The sequence below is a fragment of the Myotis davidii genome, unplaced genomic scaffold, assembly GCF_000327345.1.
Source record: "Myotis davidii unplaced genomic scaffold, ASM32734v1 scaffold44, whole genome shotgun sequence".
In the NCBI taxonomy this organism is placed as follows: Eukaryota; Metazoa; Chordata; class Mammalia; order Chiroptera; family Vespertilionidae; genus Myotis; species Myotis davidii.
In genome coordinates, this window is record NW_006299705.1 from 13,196,235 (window position 1) to 13,213,126 (window position 16,892).

Genomic DNA, 16,892 nt, shown 5'->3' on the forward strand with positions numbered 1-16,892 from the left:
AAAAAAAAAAAAATAAAATAAAAGGGGAACTGTACAAAGAATAACATAACAGAGAAAGAGTATGGTAATGGTTGTAGGAAATTTACTGCATTTTTTATTTGTTAAAATCTAGATAAAAGATAAAAACACCTTCTTAAAGACATAGAAATGTGTTTAATTTTTAAAATGTCGATAAAGTTTTGGCTATGCTCATTTAATTTTCACTCTGCCAAAAGAGTGTTCAAATAATTATCAACAGTAATTAAAAGATACTTTTGATATTTTAACAAATAGTGAGGTAACTGAGTTTTAAGCTGAGGTTAATTTTTAATAACAAAATATATCAGATATCTGTGTATTACATAAAACATAGGGCTTCTTTTCTAAACTTTGCAAAAATTTTATTAAACCTTTTTCTCCTATAAAATGAAGGCATTGATCTCTAAATCGCTTGGGTTATTTAGGGATAAGATGAAATAATATCTTATAGGGCATTTAACACGATACCTGGCACATAATAACCATTCATTAAATGGTAATTATTATTATTATTACTGATAAAAATAAAATACCAGATGAAAAGTACTAGTCTTGGTGTTATAGATCTGTTTTTCAGAGAGGAAATTACTGTTTAAAAACATTTGGGCGAGTGTAATTCCTACTATTATCTTTTATAAGACCTTTTAAATTATCTTTTATCTGTGGGTGTCAGATATCCCAAGCAATCTACTTTACCAAAGATTAGCTAGCATAAAAATTGAAATGTGTATTGACATGAGGTTTAGGTTTCTTCTAAGTGATAATTGACAACTTTTGATTGACTTCTTTTAAGTGACATGCTAAAACAAATAACTTAATGTGACTGTGCGCATATGTAATCTAAGTGGACACTCCCAATCTCCACCTGCTTCTGACTCTGGTTAGTAGCTACTGATTTAGTTAATGGAGAATGTTTATATATTTTAGTTGTTAGATGTGGTGAGATAGCAATATGCTTAATGTTCTGACAGTAACATGTAGCATAAGTATGAGATACGTGCCCTGTGTTACAACAGCCAGCACAAGGATGCACCAAAGACAGGACATTTACAGAATGTGTCTTTGAGAACTGTAAATATATTGATTTTTATACTGTATTTTTACTATGGCAACTATAAAAATGTAATAATGATAAAAACCTGTTTAGACTGGTTTCTAACATTCAGTAGTTGCCAAAAACTATTGCCTAAAGCCCTAACACAGCTCCCTGCCACACCTAAGACATTCAGAGGTATATTTAGTTTAGCAATTAGGTCTTTGGTGTCAAAAATTATGGAATAGCCAAAGGAAGTATAAACTATAGGGAGTTGGGATTTGTTTAAGATGAATGGAAGAGAGAGAGAGGGAGAGAGAGGGGGGGCAAGGAGGAGGGAGGAAGGGAAGAAGAGAGAAAGAGAGAGAAAGAAATGAGCAAAACATATTTATATTTCTTGATATGAAGAATACAGGAGGACTATCCAAAAATATTTAAAGTCTTCTAAACAATGTGTGTGGGGGGTGGGGTTGGGGGGGGGAGGAATAGCTGTGTGAACTTGGTGAAAATAGTTATCATGTTTAGTAAGATGTTTTTAATAATAGTTTAATAATATTAAAAATTAAGTTTGGTATTTACAGAATATACCTGACACACATTCTTTAAGGGATAGGATAAAAATACCAGGGAAAAAGATGCTAGCCCAGAAAAAGAAAAGTGATGAACATACTATGTGATCGCAAATTAATGAAGAAAAGATACAGTAAATTAAGTATGGCATTATTACAAGTGCCTGTTTGTAGGAACATGCTCTAAGCAATATCTAGTGAGCAGAGTTAAGTAGAAAAAAATTGATAGCCTTTCCTTAGAGTTACTTTTTTATTTCTGGTTTCTACTCTATTGCATAAGGAATTAAAGATGATCACTAAGTTGTATTGATGTTTTTGTTTTGTTTTGTTTTTTTAATCCTCACCCAAGGATATTTTTCCATTGATTTTTTTTTAGAGAGAATGGAAGAGAGAGGGAAAGACAGAGAGAAACATCGATGTGAGAGAAACACATCGATTGGTTGCCTCCTGCATGAGCCTTGACCAGGGCCCAGGCTGCAGGGGAGACTGCATGCCCTTGACTGGAATCGAACCCAGGACCCTTTGGTCCACAGGCTGATGCTCTATCCACTGAACCAAACCAGCCAGGGTTGTATTGATGTTTTATTTTTAATTCTTTGTCAAAGGTCTTCAGATAATTTTAAGGGGTTCTTCAAGTAATTCTAAAAGTGCATAGCTAATGCTGATAAGGTTAAGTCTCACCACAGAATGCATTAGTGGCATGGAAATGTCATTACACTTGCGAATACCATTATCATCGGCCATGACACAGTGGTCTGTGCATCAGCAGCTTGCGAAGGTGTCTTTGTCTTTAGCATCAGCTTAGTGATATACACTATTTTCTATTGAAAGGGATTTTGCATATGTAAATGATTTATATGTAGCAGAAATATTTAGAGCTCAATGTATTGTGATTTTTTAGTAACTTAAAATAGTTTGCTTTTATCATTGGAACTCATGTTTAAAATACCTTATTAGCTGATTTTGAAAGATGAGGGTATAAAAATTTCAGTGGTCAAGAGAAGCTAAGTGGATTAGAAAATGTTAGCTATAAAAATTTACAAAATACTGTATATGGATCATTTAGATACAAGTGCATTTTAGTTCAGGACAGAGCACCAAAATAATAGTAAATATTTTAACTAAAGAAAAATATAGAACACTAATAACATGGTCCAAAAGTTATTACATATCTTCTGCATTCTGCTTCAAGCCAAGGTGCAATAAGAGCAACCAGATTTACCCTCAACTTTGAAACAAATGAAAAATGGAAAAATGTATAAAACAACAATTTTCAACAGACTGGACATCAGGCAGGGAAGGATAGGGATCCTTGTGCTGTGGGAGACAAACAAGGCGAGCTTAGCAATTGCCCTGGAGTAGTGCCTCATAAGCTTTTTCCAGGTGCTGGCACAGCAGACTAACAGAATTGAGGAGACAAGGTGAGAGTCTGAGAAAACCAAAGTGGCTGGAGTTTGTAGGACAGAGTACTTACTGGAAAGGAGAAAACTCCCGAGGGCTCTCAGTATTCAGCTGAGTGCGGATTGGTCCATGTGTGTGAGGCCAGAAAAAGAATCACCCAAAAGGATAAAATAATACAATGCCAGGTGGTTACACAGGGCCAATAATACTGTCTGTTCCCATTAGTTAGACTGAAAAATCTCAAACATCACAAGCAAGAAAGAACTTTCCTCAGTACGAAGGAATAATGGGCCTGAGCACAATAGTTCTGCCTAATAAATCTTAACATCAAGAATTAAAAAGATCAAACTGCTTCCAAGGGCATCCTAAAAAGCTCAAAAATATTTATATGAATACAAATATCCAACACCCAAAGAGGCAAAATCAAAATGTTTGGTATTATTAAAAAATTATATGATAAAAGGCAAAAAGTAAGAAAATTTGGCATAAGTAGACGAGTAAATCAATAAGTCAACTAATACTGAACTGTTACAGATGTTAGAATTGGCAGACGAGGACAATAATACATTTATTATATCTGAATTCCATGTGTTCAAACAGTTGAGTAGAATCATGGAAATTATTAAAATGCACTAAATCAAATTTTTAGAAATCATAACTATAATTCATGAGATGAAAAATACACTGGATGGGATTAATAGCAGATTAGAAAAGCAGAAAGAAAAATAAGAAATGTGAACATACAGCAATATAAATTATTTAAAATGAAAATCAGCCGAAACCGGTTTGGCTCAGTGGATAGAGTGTCGGCCTGCGGACTGAGAGGTCCCAGGTTCGATTCCTGTCAAGGGCATGTACCTGGGTTGCGGGCACATCCCCAATAGGAGATGTGCAGGAGGCAGCTGATCGATGTTTCTCTCTCATTGATGTTTCTAACTCTCTATCTCTCTCCCTTCCTCTCTGTAAAAAATCAATAAGATATATATTAAAAAAAAAAAAGAAAAAAAGAAAATCAAAGGTGTTGGCACGGTTGGTGTCATTTTGAGGCCTTGGTCCTTGCTTTGTAGATGTCTGTCTTCTCCCTTTGTCTTCACGTGACCTCTCTACTGTGTGGATGAATATTTCTATCCAAAATTTTCGTTTCTTATAAGAACATCATTGTAACTTCATTATCTCTCTAATGCTCTCATTTTTCAAATACAATTACATTTTGAGGTATTAGAAATTAGAATTTCAACATATGAATTTTGGGAGGACACAGTTCAGTCCATAAAAATAGTTAATAGAAAAAATCTAAATATTTTTTCCTAAGGTCAGAAACAAGGCAAGAGTGTTCATTTTCATCACCTCTTTTCAATATTGTGCGTGTGTGTACACTATGTCTACATCTATCTACCTCTATTTATCTACCTACCTACTGGGGGGACCGGGCCTAAGCCAGAAGTCAGATATCCCTCTTGCAGTCCGTGAGCCCTCACTCCTTACCGCCCACCTGCAGAGGGAGGTAGGAGAGGTTCCTGTCACTGCCGCTGCGCTTGCCAGCTATGAGCTAGCTGAGTGGCTCTCCCCATGTGGGAGCGAACTGACCTGCATTGAGCGTCTGCCCCTTGGTGGTCAGTGCAGGTTATAGTGACCGGTCGTTCCACCGTTTGGTCAATTTGCATATTAGCCTTTTATTATATAGGACTAGAGGCCCGGTACACGAAATTGTGCACGGGAGAGGTCCCCTCAGTCCAGCCTGCACCCACTTCAATCAGGGACCCCTCAGGGGATGTCTGACTGCCGGTTTAGGCTTGATCCCACAGGGGTCAGACACCCCTCTCACAATCTGGTACCACTAGCTTCTAACCATTCTCCTGCCTGCCTGCCTGATTGCCCCTAACACCTCTGCCTCCCTGCCTGATCACCCCTAACCTCTCTGCCTGCCTGATTGCCCCTAACTGCCTCTGCCTGCCTGCCTGATTGCCCCTATCTGCCTCTGCCTGCCTGATCGCTCCTTACTGCCTCTGCCTGCCTGCCTGATCGCCCCTGACTGCTCTCGCCTGCTGGCCTGATCTCGCCTCCAACTGCCTCTGCCTGCCTGATCATACCTAACTTCCCGCCTTTGCTGGCCTGATCTTGCCCCCAACTGCCCTCCCCTGCAGGCCTGATCTCACCTCCAACTGCCCTTCCTCTGCTTGCCAATTTGGTTCTGATTGGTCAGTTTCTATGCCAGTTAGTGTCTCTGGGCCTATCAACAGGGCCTGATCATAAAGATGGGGCTGATCAGCAGTCCCAGAGGAGACTTGGAGAGAAATGGAGGTGCGGCTCTTGGCCAGGCTGGGAGAGAAAGAGAGGCAAGTTCTGATCAGTGGCTGCCACAGAGGCTACGGCTCAGACCCTGCCTCTCTCTCTCTCTGCAGGCCTCTCTCCAGGCCTGATCTGCAGCCCCCTAGGCAGTCAGTGCTGGGTTGGGGCACCCACAGCCCAGCACTGACTTCCGGTCTGGTTGAGCCTTTGGTCATAATAGTCGTTATGACCCTGGCTCTTTATTAAATAGATAAGTAAAAGATCCTTTATTCAGAGATGGCATGATCCTTTATGTAGAAAATAAATGTTTTCTACAAAAGAGCTACTCAAACTATTAAGCATGTTCTATAAGTGTGCAGGATACAAGAGCAATATCCAAAAATCAATTGTATTTCTATATATTTGCAATGAACAAACAAAAATTAAAATTTAATGAAATATCAGTTACAATAACAGTGAAAATATAAATACTTAAGTATTTTTTTTTTAATATCTGAAAGACCTATAAATGGACAACTACAAAACACACCTAAGAGAAATAGGGAAAAAAACCCTAAATAAATGGAAAGGTTAACTGTATTCATGAGATAGATATAAGAGTTAATATGTCAATTCTCCTTAGATTAGGACTCAACACTGTCCCAGAAAAGAAACCCCAGCAGTCTTTTTTTTTCCAGTGTAGAAATCAGCTGCTTGATTCTAAAATTCATATGAAAATACTAATGATTTGAGGTAACCAAATCAACTTTGAAAAAAAAACAATGAATTTATAAATTTGAGCTTGACACCACATGTTTTCAAGAATTATGGCTACAATAATCAAGATGATGTGGTATTGATATAAACACATTCAATGAAACTGATTAGAGAGTCCAGAAATTGATCCCTATATATGAAGGTATATACAATATACGTAATTATAGGTAGTTCATTAGAGAAAGAATAGTCTTTCCAAGAGAAAAAATATTAGGAAAATTGGATAGTCACATGCAAAACAAACAAAAAGCTTTGGACTATAGTTTCATTGTATTCAAAATAACTAAAAGTCAATCGCAAACCTTATTTTTAAACCTTAAACTATAAAACTTCTAGAAAATCATCTCAATTTGGGCTAGGCAAAATTGTCTTACATATGATTCCAAAAATATAATCTATAAGAGGTCAAAAAAGTATAATCCAACCCAATTGGTTTTCATCGATGTTAAGAAACTGCTGTTCTTCAAAAGACACTGTTAAGAGAATTAGGCCCTAGCAGTGTTGCTCAGTTGGTTAGATTGTCATCCCAGTACACCAGATTGTGGGTTCAATCCTTGGACAGGGCACATACAAACATCGACCAATGAATGTATAATAGTGGAACAACAAATTGATGTTTCTATTTCTCTCTCTCTCTCTCTCTCTCTCTCTCTCTCTCTCTCTTTCTCTCTCTCTCAAAAAAAGTAAATAAATTAAAAACAACATTTTAAAAAAAATAGAAATAGAAAACAAGCCACAGCTGGAAAAAATGTTTGCAAATCAAATATCTGGTGAAAGACTTGTATGATGAATGTAAAACAAACTCATCATTGGATAGAAATGTAGAACAACCCAATTTTAAAAATGAGCAAAAGATTTTAAAAGGCATTTCTTCAAAGAAGAGATATGGATTGCAAATAAGCATGAAAAAATTGTCAACGTCATTACTGATTAGGTAAATGTAAATTAAAACCACCATAAGGAACTACTGTGTACCTATTAGGCAGGTTAAAATCTTAAGAACTAACTCATCATGGTTCACTCCTTCTACCTCTGTAACTTTCCAAATGAACTTTTGGTTGTTAAGAAAACAAAAACTAACTCACCATAACAGTTTTAGTGAGAATGTGGAGGAAATGGACACTCATGCATTACTGGTGAGACTGTAAAATGTTGTAAACATTATTTTGGAAAATAATTTATCCATTTTTAAAAATAAATACATACCATATGATTCAGCCATTCCTCTCCTAGATATTTACTCAGTATAAATGAAAGCATGTGTGCATACAAAGACTTGTATGTTCATGACAGTTTTATTTGTAAAAGTCAAAAATCGGAAACAGCCCAAATATTCATCAACAGGTGAAAGGATACCTAATTGGAACACTATGAAACAATAAAAAGAGAATGAACTAGTGACACATTATTTTCAATGACTCTCAAAATAATGATGCCAAGTGAAATACACTAGAGAAAAAAAGAATTCATCTGATCCCAATTACATAAAATTCTAGTAAATGCAAACTTATGTGTAGTGTTAGAAAACAGGTTGCTTGGGGATATGAGAAGCAGTGGTGCTGGGAGGTATTACAAAGATCATTTAAGGTTGATGTTTGTGTTAATTATCTTGTTTGTGATGATGGTTTCACAGGTGTATATATGTGTCGAAACTTATTAGATCATACATTTTATGTACTATTTACTGCCTGTTAATCATACTTCAATAAAGCTGTTTTTTAAATGTATCTTTATTGTTGAAAGTATTACGGCTGTCCCATCTTTTTCCCCATTATCCTCCTCACCTCACTCCTGCCCCTTCCCCAGGCCTTCACCAAACTATTGTCTGTGTCCATGGTTATGCATATATGCATATAAGTTCTTTAAGCTAGTTTTTAAACAACCCTATGCTTAAGTCCATGATAGGGTCTATACAAGATAGTCAATGTTTGCTTCTTTTTTTCTTTTAAATGTATTTCAGTAGTTGTAATAGAGAAAAAGATCGAATTGTTGCCTTTAAGGAGTTGACAGTTTTCCACAAAATTAAGGCTGATTTTATATAAGAATTGGGGAAATTGAGGTTTATAGGAAAACCAATCCTTAGGTTAATAAAATCCTGTTTTAAAAATAAAGAGGAGGGAAGGGTTGTTTATGGTTGAAATAAATAGCCATATATTTATGATAGAGTTGACATTTCAAGTATGCCTTGAAAAATGGACATGATTTCAACAGAGGAAGATGAGAAACCGATTCTGGCTAGAAAAAAAAGAAAGAAGAGAACAAAGCAGGGTTGAGATGATGGAACGTGTTTTAGGGAATAGCAATCAATGGAGTTAAAGCAGATAATTATGACCACCTGATGTTTGTAGGCAAATTAGCTATAATTTTGCGCTGAAGTTGCTAGAGGGCCAGACCATTATAAACAGGGAAGCAGGTTGTTTACCACGACAGTAGAAGTGATTTTTTTTCTGAAGATATGGTTAAACAACACAATTTAACAGCCTTTGAATCTGGGATGTGTGTGTGTGTGTGTGTGTGTGTGTGTGTGTGTATCAAACTGTTTAGGTTATTTAGAACAAAAATATCAAGTAATTTCAACACAATCCATATTTTAGAATCTGAATTAGACAGACTGAATTTATTACACTTTTAAAGATTTTTATGGAAAAAGATGCCACTTTGCAAAAAGAAAACATAAAACAGTGCAATTATTCTTTGGGGGAAGGGAGGTGTGCTGATCTCACAGCCTGTGCTTCCAAGGTCTTTTGAGGCATGGTCTCGGCTCTTTGCTTCAGTGAACGTGTTCAGTGAACACTTGTGGAAATTAGAAAGGTTAAATTGATGACCTAAAATGTGTTACAACTCAGAAGTTAGAAGCTAAAATTGAGGAAAATCTAAGCATGTTTTTATAATAAACTCTAATCATTCAAAAGCTATTTGTGGTATGATCTGGAAAGGCAAATTTGTTGACTTTATTTTTTCAGGGAACTCATTTGGACATGATAAATAAGCAAATTATAGAGCATCTTAGATGGTGGTAAATTCTGTTTTCAAAAAAGAAAATAAAAGTAGGGATGGGGGAATCACATGTGTTAGAAGGAAAGACAGTGTAATTTTAAATAGTGTGGTCAAGAGAGGCCCGGTGGCAAAGGTCACTTTTGAACAAAGGCTTGAGGGCAGTTGAAATAAAATCCCCAGGATTAGAGTAATCATAGCATTGGAAATTTAACTTTTAATTTGTCCAGTTTGTTATGTATGTTTCTTCCCCGCAAGAGGATGCCGGTGAGGGGTAAAGTCAGCTTTTGCTTCATTCTGTTTTTTTTCCCATTAGCTTTGACTTAAACAAGGAATGGTATTTCTGCTCTCTTTTCTCTTTTCTACTTACCTAAAACACATGTATTTCATGGGACTTCCGTTCATCAATAATTAGAAAAAGGTTTACTTTGAGAATTTCCTCTTGGCAGTCCAAAGCAACATGTAACATAATTTCATAGAATCCATTCTTTCTTAGAAATATAAAAATTCATGTATTGCCAGTTTTAGAAGATTCTTAGTCATCTCAGTTTGGGCAACAAATCAAGTTATTGTCCCCTTGAGTCATGGAATCATAAATCAGATAAGAAAACAGTTTACTTTCTTAATATTCTTGATTGATTTTAGCCTGATTTAAAAATAAAAGTATTTGTTTCTTACAGATTGTGTTTCTGGCATCTGCATATGCAAGTCCCCAGCTCACAGATGAGAGCTGCTCGGCCCTGGCTGCTGTCGCCCATTACCTGTATCTTTGCCAGTTTAGCTGGATGCTCATTCAGGTTGGTACCTCATTTCCTCACTTCCACTCCCACCCCACACCCTTTCAACTTTTTAATGAATCAGACTATTTTATCTGATAGTCTTTATATTGAAATGGAAGTAATTTCATCACTGCATTCCCAGGAGATTAATGCAAGAAAAACCTTATACACTATACAGCAATAGTGAGCATAGTAAATGTGAGGAAATGAAAAGAACTCCTGTAAGGTTGAAAATAAGGGTGTAGTAGGAAATGAGGCTTTTGATGTGGGCTGCCTTGTAAGGCATGGGAAGAAAGTTGAACTTGTTTTGTAGAGGAAGTCATAGAGTTATTTTAAGCAAGGGAGTGACATGATGAGATTAGCATTTTAGAAACATTTCCCTCTTAGTGGTGAATTGGGAACAGGGGAGAGTTGACAAGAGTTGACATAAGGCCCTAGCTGATTTGCTCAATGGATAGAGCATCGGTCTGCGGACTGAAGGGCCCTTGGTTTGATTCCAGTCAAGGGCATATGCCCCGGTTGCAGGCTCGATCCCAAGTAGAGGGTGTGCAGGAGGCAGCCAATCAATGATTCTCTCTCATCATTCATGTTTCTATCTCTCTCTCCCTCTCTCTTCCTCTCTGAAATCAATAAAAATATATTTTAAAAAATAGTTGACATGAGGGCAAATCCAGTAGCATTAGATATAGGTGTGTCCAGGGGAGAGAAGATCATCGTTCTGTGAACCAGGGAGGCAGCAGAAGAAGCTAAGGGAACTGGTCAGCTTTCAGGTGGCTTTTTTCTTTTCCTTTTTTTTAAGTAGAAATATAGGGGGTAGTGATTGGTTATGAAGCCTGAAGAAGGTGGAATGAAGATAATGATCACTGGAGACTAGGAGAAAGGTGATGGGGGGTGGTGGGGGTATGGCACGCTCACTGTGAAGTTCCTGTGCAATTTCCAGTGGGAACTTTGAGAGAAGTGACTAGACAGGGCTAAATCTCAGAACTGAGGCCCTTGCTATCGAAATACATTAGCAAATTGTTGACTTGACGTTGGAAAATGGGGCCATTGTTTTGGAAGAGATCACTTTGGGATAGAGTATAGATTGAGGCCGTTAGCAACTAGTTAATGTTCGGTAGAGATTTGAACTCTCCTTTTTTTTTGCCTAAAATCCCAAATTCTGTCTCTATTGTCTTATGCTGTTTGCTTGATAAAGAAGTTAATATGAGAATTGGATCCACTTTAGCAGGATTAATGTCACTAATGGCACAACTGAAATGCTGCCTTTGATAATGATTTCTACATAATGGTATTGTTAAATCTTTCATGTGGTAGAAATAGTTTCATGTGAGTTTCTGAGTATGCCTGAGGACAAGTTTATGTAAACAGATGTATTGGGGCACTTGCATATTCATTTTTCTTGTTGAATAAGAGGGATGTGGGATTTCCACTGTACAGCAATAGTTAAAGAAAGTGAGGTGGTATTATTATGAGAGAATGACAGACAGACTCAAGGAAGGGATATTTTCATAGGTATGATATAGTTGTCAGTGCTGAATTGGAGTCCTGCATCTGGGCTTGAATTCTGGCACAGCCACTATCTTGGTAACCTTAATCAAGTTATTGATTATAAGTTTTGGTTCTAAATCTGCATATGGGTATAATAATTCCTATCTCATAGATTTTTAAAAAATACATTTTATTGATTTTTCACAGAGAGGAACAGAGAGTTAGAAACATCGATGAGAGAGAAACATCAACCAGCTGCCTCCTGCACACTCCCTACTGGGGATGTGCCTGCAACCAAGGTACATGCCCTTGACCGGAATTGAACCTGGGACCTTTCAGTCTGCAGGCCGAAGCTCTATGCACTGAGCCAAACCGGTTAGGGCAGAATTTTTGTTTTATAGCTTTTTAAGCAGCTCTAATTATGGAAAGTTTGTAGTGTTCTCTAAATTTCCCCCAAAATTAAAAAAGTACGAATAGCCGAGGCAGCAGGGCTCCATGGTTGAGCGTTGAGCTATGAACCAGGAGGTCACAGTTCAATTCCCGGCCAGGGCACATTCTTGGGTTGTGTGCTCAATCCACAGTGCAGGGCGTGTAGAAGGCACCTAATCAAGGATTCTCTTTCATCACTGATGTTTCTATCTCCCTCTCCCTGAAATTAATAAAAATATATCTTAAAAATAAATAAAAATGTGAAAATAAATTTAAACCATTTAACATAAAACTTAAATATTTGCTGAAATTAAAATAGCCTTTGCTAGATTATGTTATTACAAAATTCTTTAGGAGTTTAAGATTTGTGTCCTCTGCATGTTGTTATTTATCTGCCTGGATGAGATCCCCAGTAGTGTGCTGAAGGTCTTTGCCCATATCCTTGACCTTTTCCGTTTTTTTCATGAGTGATTTGAATGAAAACACAGGAAACTGTCTTATCAGGTAGGAGCTGATACAGACCTGAAAACGTAGCTAAAAGAGTGAGCTGCCTGCATCGAGAATACAAGTAGAACCAATATAGAGAAACCTTACTATGACAGATTGAAAACTAGAATGGAAGAGACATAATCTGATGCGGGTTAATGTAAACAATTTGAAATTTTAATTTAACACAAATTCAGCAATCACATGTGTAACTGGATTGCTGAAAAACGTAAAACAACTATAGTTAACTACAAAAATAACACAGGCCTGAGTTACATTAATAAGAGTATGGAGACAGCTATGGTTACATTGTGATCTATGACGTTTAGGTTATGTTGAGACCCTTAAACGTTTTCATGAATCATGTTTCAGCGAGAACATTAATCAGCCAATGGGAAGCCAGAAAATAGTTCTATGAGAAACTTTAAGGCAGCTGCAGATAAGTAACCAGGAAAGGATTTAGGGAAAAGTGATGGCTGTCTAAAATACAAAATACATTTCTAAGAACCAGAGCAAATGGGTCAAAAATTAGGGAAGCAAATTTGATTTGTGTTAGCATTTATAGCCAATAAAACTGTCAAAGTTGAAGAAGCTGTTTCTAAAAGTAGAGGACATCCAATTGCTAAAATATATTCAAACAAGGGAAAACGACTAATTTTCAAACATGGGTTTAGATGGATTTTTTGCTTTGGGGGAGAGTTAGGACGGCATATAAAATTTTACCCAACATATATCTCTTCAAGTTTTAAGTAAATATGATTATGGCTGGTACATATTTAGTAAACTAATTAGCTCTCTGTGTGGCTAATGGTTTAGGAAAACTATTTAAAGTACCAGTGAAATTCAGTGTATTTCAGATGGTACACACCATATTTTTCATGGTTTGTGGTTTGACCACAAGGGGAAAATTCAATAACTTCTGATTCTAGGTAGGATAATTCTAATGAGTTACTTTGTGGTTGAAGGTTGTCACTTTACTAGACTGTGGTTTCCCATTTATAATGTAATCTGCTAAAATATTTGTTAAAAAGTAGAATCCATTTTTAAAACATTATGTTAAAGATTAGACTACTGTTAATTCAGAACTGATAGCTAAATAGGGTTGAGATAATTGAGAGAATATTAGTATTTTAATGATTCTACTTTATATTTTCAGCTGTATAGGAGAGACTTTGATATATGTAAACAGGTGCATAGCTTATAATGGCAAAAGTTAAACATTAACTTTAATTATTGGGCCAAGCATGTCAGAATTATTGTATACTTTGATCTTCATCATATATTCAATCTTAGAAAAAATGCATTTTAGTAATTTTTATCTTGAGAAGTTATTTTACTTTTGTATCACATACTTTTAATACAGTCTAGTAAAATTGGATTATATTTTAGAGTAGGTAAAGAAAAATTTTATTGGCAAACAAGTTATATAACTTCTCCTAGCCTAGATTTTCTTATCTGAATAATCAAGATATGTAATAGTACCTCTCTTTGAGAATTGTCTAAAGATATGATGAATTAATACAGAAAATGAGCTTGGAATGGTACCTGGCACAGACTGCACACTCCATACGTGTTTACCCATATTGTTAGCTAAGCAAATATGCATGGCTGATATTTCATAGATTTTGAAATGTGTTGAATATTCTGTTTTTCCAATATAATTTGTACTTTTTTAAAAAACAAAAATTAGCTACATATAGTGGGAAACGTTACAGTGAGGCATTCACTCACTAGGGCAAAGCCTTAGCAGGCTGTATGTCCCTAAGCTCTTTACTATATAAGCACATGCATGGCTGATAGCAGGCTCCTGGACTGCGGCCTTGACTCTGTTCTCCAGGCCTCCTCTTTCTCTGACAGGGAAATTACACTGTGCATGATGGGAGTAGAGTAGCAGATTATTTTGCTTATTTTTTTTCTTTTTAAGCAAACAACTCACAGATTCCCCTTTCGGCTATGGAGATTGAGTTTACCCTCTTGTTTGCTTTAAATGTAAGATCCCTCTGAAATTACTGAAATAATTTCCCCGCTTCCTTACAACAGCAGGGTCATGTCTGCTTTCAGAAAGATTGACAGTGAGAATTTAAACTCTTATAATATTTTTACTCTATTTTCCTAGTAATTGTTTTATTTTCATTTCCTTTTGATTTGCTTTCATTTTAGAAATAGCATATGCTAATGGCATAAAATATAATCAAACACTAGAGAAATAAAAAGTGAAAAGTACATCTGTTTCTCCCTTTTCACACACTCTCCACCCTCTGCTCTACTCTAAACCCTGCTTCCAAAGGTAAACACTGTGAATGACTTCCTGTGTATCCCACAGGAAATATTCCGCAAACATACAAATATTTATAAATGTATAAACAAGGACATATGTGTATGTACTTGTGTGTAAAAGTATATGTATATATATATATACACATAGTGTATGTACATATTTATATTTATTATATATATATTTTTGTGTGTACATATAAATTTACCACAGATGTACTTTGTTTTCCAATTTTTAATAGTTATTCCATAATTTATTTTTCTAGCCTTCTATTATGAAATGCTGGTTATTTCTAATTATTTTTGCAATTATAAACAATGCTTCCTTAAACATCCTTGCACTCTGGATATTTGTTACTTATAGACTATCCATAGAATGAATTACTAGAATTTAAACTTTTTCTATTAACATCTACATGAGATATTATTATATACATAAGCGGAAACATAACTTTGTCTGTATATTCATTCGGTCGAGTTTTATGATCATTTCCTGTCACAAGTAAATTGTATAGCAGTCTGCTTCAATTATTACCAATATCTGTACCTTGAATTATCCTTACAGTCTGTCTGTCTCATGCCTAGGGACACAGCTTACTCTACTCATAAAGGTAATGTTTTATTTTGAAACTAAAACTTACTTGAAAATGTATTTTCTAAATGGTAGAATAAAGTTAGAAAATTATTTTACAATTGCACTTGAGCCTTTATATCTTGTGCCTTAATTTCACCATATAATAAGCCTATGAACAAATAAATGCACATATTATTTATTCCTTGGCCAAAAGGCCACTTACTACCAGAGCATGGCAACAGAAAGAGAAATGCTAAAATTAGCCATGTTTTTCTTTCATCACTGATTTAATTTGGGAGGACATCAAAGGAATGAGAGAGAACAGACTGGTAATTACCAAGATAAAAGTGACATACCAAGGAGATACTGAGTTTCCCAATCCTCAAAAAGCCTTGTAGTTTATTTCACGCAATATTGTTAAGAGAAAGAATAACTGGAGCAAGGACATGTGGTAACATTTCTCAGTCTCGCCTCTGAAATGAATGACTAAGGGCTTATGGTAATGACAGAATTAATAGCATCGATGATCTCTGACCAAACTTGATGCAATAAATCAGTCCAAGGTTTCTGATGACATAATAACCCAATATTAAATGTCAGGCTAGATGCCAATCTTATCTCACATACCATGAAAATTTATGGGGTCTAAACCTATTTTTAACTAAAAAAAAAAGAAAAGGCATTTCTCTTTAAAATTTTACAGCTATATTAATATGTATTATGTTAATCCATATTATATGAGTAAACTAATAATTTGTGCTTATGGAGCATATGAAAGCATAATATGAACTATGATAATCAAATAGATAACAAGGTGTATCTTTGATTTTACTGTGTGAGCACTTGGAAAATAAAGGTAGTATTCATTGAAAATGTTACTATAAAAATAGACATTTCTATATAGGAATGTAAGTAAATACAATTGCAGACACACAGCATTTCTATCTATATATGACATGAATTATATCTGAGTATTTTAGTTGGTTGGTTTGCATCTTAATCAGAATCAACTTAAATTCTAACAGCATCACTTAATAATTATAGGAAATACTAGTGGCCCATTGCATGAAGATTCGTGCAATAGGCCTTCCTTCCCCTGGCTGCCAGCACCGGTTTTCTTCCAGCACCGGCACCCAGGCCTTTGGTCCAGCTGCAGCAGCAATGCTTGGCTTCTTCACTGCGGCCACAGCAGCGAGGCTTGGCTTCTCCGCTCCGGCTGCTCCCAACCCCTCCTTTTTTTTTTTCCCGTTCCTCAAGGGGAGGCCAGGGCTGGCTGGAAGCCTGGGTTGCCCCTGGCGACTCAGGCCCCCAGCCACTCCTTGAGCGGATCCTAGGCCCCCAGCCCCTCCTTGAGCAGAGCCCAGGGTGGGGCTGGAGGCCTGGGTCTCCCCTGGCGGCCCACGGAGCTGGAGCAAGCATATGGCGGTGGCCACAGCCTCCAACCCCTCCTTGAGCAGAGCCCAGGACCAGCAGGAAGCTTGACTTCCTCCGTTGCCAGGAGCAACCCAAGTCTCCTGCTCGCTCCAGCTTCGTGGCCGCCACCATCTTCAGTTGTCTGCAGTCTTCGCTCCGTGCCTGTGTATGCAAATTAATCACCATCTTTGTTGGGTTAATTTGCATAGTCCCTCTGTAGTGGAGTGGTGAAGTGATGGTTAATTTGCATGTTTCTCTTTTATTAGTGTAGATTGTTTCCAATTGTAATTTTTATTTAATATTATATTGTATCAGTTCAAGATATACTGAACAGTGGCTAGAAAATCATATACCTATAAAGTATTCCCCCAAAATATTTACAGTATCAT

General features: G+C 36.4%; 1 protein-coding gene across 1 annotated transcript in view; it reads left to right on the forward strand.

The window, feature by feature from the left end:
• Positions 1 to 16,892, forward strand: part of ADGRV1 (adhesion G protein-coupled receptor V1) — a 481,118-nt gene that overhangs the window by 302,732 nt on the left and 161,494 nt on the right. The window contains 1 exon segment of the mRNA XM_006775582.2: positions 9,741 to 9,857. Coding sequence (XP_006775645.1) covers positions 9,741 to 9,857 — 117 coding nt within the window.